Here is a 5,423-nt window from a genome sequence, read left to right as displayed (position 1 = left end):
ATCTTTAAGAACGCTCACTAATGGGCAAAAGACTAAGCTTTCCATTTTTCTGTTGAAATCAATTCAGTTGATTCAATTCTTATCAAGGAGGTTTTAATTTTTAATGGCAGACTTCAGTTTACGGATAGACAGCTGAAGTGTATTCAAGAAGTAGCTTGCCTCCTGCCATAACTACAGACTGAAAGGAAGAAGAAGATGGGTAAAGGAGGGTGGGCAGGGGCTGCTGACACGACAGTTTCTTAGAAGAGGCATGCGCCCTCACGTTCAAAAAAACTCTTTCAAGAAGCTTAGCTGCTTAAACTCAAGAACACTGTATAATATTGGTTGACAACTCCTCTCCCTACAACGCAGGAAGAAGCAACATTCACTGTTACTCCATTCAGTGTTCTCAGTTCTTAAAACAATACTTGTTATGAGATGGGTCTTCTAGAATTATAGACTTTAACACCATTCTGCATTGAGGAGCGAGCATATTTTGTCAGAAGAGCACCAACTGTCTGCTTCTCAGCACATAAGTCTCTATAGAGGAAATAAAGCAGATGACATTGGCATTAGACATATTCTCTTACAAAATGAATCTGTGAAATACTTGTAAATACAGCAATAAACTGGATTAGGGTATTGGGGAAAAAAATACTACAGTAACTGTCACATAATGCTTTAAATTACCTAAAGCTTAGAACTTGGCTTGACATTTAAGCAACAGGCAAAACTACGTTATTTACTACAGAAATGAGGATTTTGGGTTTTTTGGGGGTTGGTTGGTTTTTATTATTACTGTTCAACAGCCTGCAACAGGCTTCCTTACAGTATTTCCTTGTAGTGCTGCAGTTCCTTATGGCTCTTTTGCTGTGGTTCTCTGGGTAAGATACAGTACTGAAAACCATGAGAAGCTTACAGTAAACCACATCATAGAATCATAGAATAAGGGGTAACAGTTTTAAACTAAAGGAGGGTAGATTTAGACTAGTTATAAGGAAGAAATTTTTCACAATGACGGTGGTGAAGCCCTGGCACAGGTTGCCCAGAGAGGTGGTAGATGCCCCATCCCTGGAAACATTCAAGGTCAGGTTGGACGGGGCTCTGAGGAACCTTATAGAGTTGAAGATGTCCCTGCTGGACTAGACGGCCTTTAAAGGTTCCTTCCAACTGTTCTGTGGTTCTGTGAGTCTCTAAAGGGTTTTCAATCTAGCAAACCAGTTACCTTTGAACTACTTAATTATGCTACATTTAGAACCACTCATAAAAGTTTGATGCCGTTACTCCTGGGTTACCATCTATATCTGCTCACATGTATCCTGGCTGGGCCTTCCAGACAGCACCGTAGCATAAGTGTTAACCACCAAGAGAGCAAAGGACGCAGTACAGGAAGCACTATTGCTCTATATTTCTTGAGTTCTAAATATGGAACCTGATTACAACTGTCAGGAGGTTTATGTCTGCCTCATTGAGTTAAGCCTGCCTCAAACAAGACGACAGTTATCACCTGTTTAAATTCAGTAGTATCAGCTCTTTATAGAAGTTTAAATCCAATGGATATAGCTACAGTTCCCAGTGGCAGGGATTCTATTAATATAGAATTTGTAGTCATTTAAGATGGGAAGTATAGTATTTGAGGCAATCATAACTATTAAGAAGTCAGTTATGCAAAAAGGGAAGAATATAACACTAATTATATTTTAATAAAAATAAATATAACCTTACTCTATATAAGGGGTAATATCCACTTCTGTCCACTTTTCCCGTATGCTGAATAAGCTGTTGAATCTTTCCTGATTGTCTTCAGGTAAGTCTTCTACTTTTAGCAGAAAGATGGTCTCTGGTCTTGAGCTTTTATCCACAAGAGCCAAGCCCTGTAGATCAGCATCAGAGAGAAAGTGTTAAGTAATGACAAAATAATTAAAATTGCTTCTTTTTGGCAATAGTCCATTCAAGTTGCCCTTTGCACCTCCAAAGCCTTCTAAAACTGCACTACTAGAGGCAAAGTGAAAAAGTATCATAAAAATGCTGTTTTACAGGCAGTATTTATCATTTCCTTTATGACAAGAAGGGAGAGGGAAATCTCTCTGCCTCCTTTGAGCAGAAGGATTTTCACAATGCTTGCTACTCTGCTGGCTGTCACTACAGTCTGCTTGACAATAGCTTCAGCTTCTGTTCTAGTTACATTTACAAGTATTAACTGTACAGCTGTAACTTCTCTTCAAACAGTGAAACGTGCCAGGCTTAGAGAAACCTGAATTGTCATGATTCCAGACTACTGATGCTCATAGGGGATGTTATAAGAAGTATTTTAACTCAAAAGTTGACAGAATTAACACAATCAATACCCATTAATCAATAAAATCTACATGACACAAGTCAGCAGCCTACTCATGAAAGAATCCATACTTCTTTATGTTTTTACCTTAAGCTGATCGAGCCTTGTTGTCATCCCTTCAGGGACACTTTGTTGCCAGACTTCTTGAAATTCTGATAGATTGAATTTAACTGCATTTTGCAAAAGCATTTGTGCTATAGCTCTGCATATTTTATCTTCACGCATTTCAAAGTAAATGTCCCCTGCTGGGAAACAAAAACCAATATATCTTGGGTTCTTGCTTTTTGATAAAAGAACAGACAACAGCCTTGTATTTCCATCCAGTTCTATAGCCTTCTACAACCCAAGTATCCTGTTTTTTCCTTTTCCTCAGGGAATAACCTGAGCTGGTATTACTTTGGATAAATGATGATATCTTCTCATTCTCAAGAACAAATTATGCAGAATATTATGTGTGTGTGCAGCACTATCAGAGCTACAGTACTTCTTCATATCAATAAATGTATTTGCCTTCCATCTTTTCCCCTTTCACTGTAACACTGTTTCTTCTACAGCTTTCATTCTGATTTCTGAATGGCTTGTATTAAAGTGTTTGCTGTCTGCAGTTGAACAATTAAACAAAACTTTCACTTCCTTAATCATCCTTCGAATATGAGATGATGAAGGGAATAATGAGAATTTATTTTCTTTCACACTGACTTAGCTAAAATTCCCTGAACTACATCAGGCATAAACACTTCCTTCCACTTTTTTAGTCATCTGGACTGTCTGCAATTCAAACTTGTTCCTTGTGCAACCTTCCCTAAATACACCAAGAAGACAATCTCTGTCACTCCAACTACTTTCCTGTGTCCCTTAAGGTTGAGTGCAACTTCTACTTTAGCCAAAGGTGAGATGATTTTGACCTTAAAAGGTCCCTTCCAACCCAAAGATTCCATGATTCTCTGGAAAGCAACTGTGGGGAAGAACTCAGATTGAGATTAAGGCACTGAAATATTATGTCTATATGTGAGATGGGCAACAGAGATTTAATTAACAAAATCAATGGATCCTGTGGTGTAGTTCAAGGGACCAAAGGCAGATGTCTACTTCAGGCAAGCTGAATTCAGGGAGATCTATATGCCATTGACTATTCACAACAGCACAATTAATTGCTCAAACATCTGAGACCTCCTAGGGTATCTAAAGAGAAATTCCATCTAAATTTTACTAGTGATCTCTCTTCAGTCATAAAATTATAGCTTGTAGACACCTAATAAATCACTTCAGCTATCTCTGATGGTTCCTAATTTTTCCCTAGTGGCTTGTACAGTTTAACAGTCCTTTTCCTATTAAACTTTCTCTAACAATTTTACTGATTTTTAGCTTACTGTTTGCTCCCTTTTACTGGCATTGCAGCAAATTCATTTGTTTGGGCCACTCTCACAAAATCTGCTTTTACTCACGAATAACTATGTCCTTTATGCAAAATTAAAATATGCATGCTTTCCCAGACTTACCATCATCAGTGTATTTCCTTCCATAGCTTAAAAGAATATGTTCTATCATATCTCTGAAAAAAAAAAAAAAATCAGAAATCAAGGTTTAAAACTGTTCATTAGGACATTACAGAAACCAAGATGATGAAGGAACAGGTAAAGCAAAAATCAAGAAGGGAGAATGGGGTAAGTCTTCATGGCTGAAATGAACAAATCAATAAAAACTCAGAAGTTAAAAGAGAACAAAACAGGACAAAAAAAAGACACATGGGACTTAATTCAGCGTGTCATCCCCAAAAGTCTCTTCCTCTTTCTAGTTCTAACTAGCAAAGACTAAAAGGCATACAGAGAATAAGGAAAAGAGACTCTTGCAATGTCACTTCTTTCCAAATTGAAACACTAGTCTCAAATTTGGCAGTTATTATCACTTACTGAATAGCAGGCCTTTTTCTAGATCTCTGGCATAAAATTACAAACTAACTGCAGAAACTAACACTAAAAGAAGATTTATTTTTGAGCCAAAAGCAAAATCCATGGAAAATGCTACATACTGTCAACTTAAGACTTTGTTTGAACGGTAATCTTAAATTATTTCATGACTCCAAATGGCAGTACAATAAACTCAACTTTGAAGATCTGAATTCATTATTGTACCAGAAAACATACAACCATCTCAGACATTACGCAAGCAGTAAAATAAACATTTTTGGCTACCTTCAGAACAAGTATTTCAACATAGTCAGCAATTTGCAGCATAAGTACATGCTGCTTCCATCACTTAAAATTCAGCTGTGATGTTTCATAGAATCATAGAATAGTTTGGGTTGGAAGGAACCTTTAAAGGCCATCTAGTCCAACCCCCCTGCAGTGAGCAGGGACATCTGCAACTTGATTAGGTTGCTCAGAGCCCCGTCCAGCCTGACCTTGAATGTTTCCAGGGATGGGGCATCTAACACCCCTCTGGGCAACATGTGCCACTGTTTCAGCACCATCAGTGTGAAAAATTTCTTCCTTAGGTCTAGTTGAAATCTACCCTCTTTTAGTTTAAAACCATTACCCCTTGTTCTATCTCTACAGGACCTGCTAAAACATCTGTCCCCATCTTTCTTGGAAGCCCCCTTTAAGTACTGTAAGGCTGCAGTAAGGTCTCCCCAGAGCCTTCTCTTCTCCAGGCTGAACAACCCCAACTCTCTCAGCCTGTCCTCACAGCAGAGGTGTTCCATCCCTCTGAGCATTTTTGTGGCCTCCTCTGGACCCACTCCAACAGGTCCATGTCTTTCCTGTGCTGAGGGCTCCAGAGCTGGACGCAGGCTCCACGTGGTGTCTCACCAGAGCGCAGTAGAGGGGCAGAATCACCTCCCTCAACCTGCTGGCCACGCTGCTTTGGATGCAGCCCAGGATACGGTTGGCCTTGTGGACTGAGCGCATACTGACGGCTCATGTCCAGCTTTTCATCCACCAGGACCCCCAAGCTCTTCTCGGCAGGGGTGCTCTCAATCCCTTCATTCCCCAGCCTGTACTGATACCAGGGGTTGCCTCAATCCTGGTGCAGGACCCTGCACTTGGCCTTGTTGAACCTCATGAGTTCCAAACGGGGCCATTCCTCGAGCTTGTCCAGGACCCTCTGG

General features: G+C 39.6%; 1 protein-coding gene across 1 annotated transcript; it reads right to left on the bottom strand.

The window, feature by feature from the left end:
- Positions 1-410: 410 nt before the first annotated feature.
- Positions 411-3,869, bottom strand: LOC104625153 (sister chromatid cohesion protein DCC1-like; the record flags this gene model as incomplete). Its single annotated transcript, XM_010292705.1, has 4 exons — positions 411-519; positions 1,705-1,853; positions 2,405-2,562; positions 3,817-3,869. Coding segments are annotated over 4 exons (469 nt in total), but the record flags the coding sequence as incomplete, so codon positions are not given.
- Between the last annotated feature and the right edge of the window lie 1,554 nt (positions 3,870-5,423).

Source organism: Phaethon lepturus, unplaced genomic scaffold (genome assembly GCF_000687285.1).
Source record: "Phaethon lepturus isolate BGI_N335 unplaced genomic scaffold, ASM68728v1 scaffold20038, whole genome shotgun sequence".
NCBI lineage: Eukaryota > Metazoa > Chordata > Aves > Phaethontiformes > Phaethontidae > Phaethon > Phaethon lepturus.
This window is presented reverse-complemented; position numbering and strand designations above follow the sequence as displayed.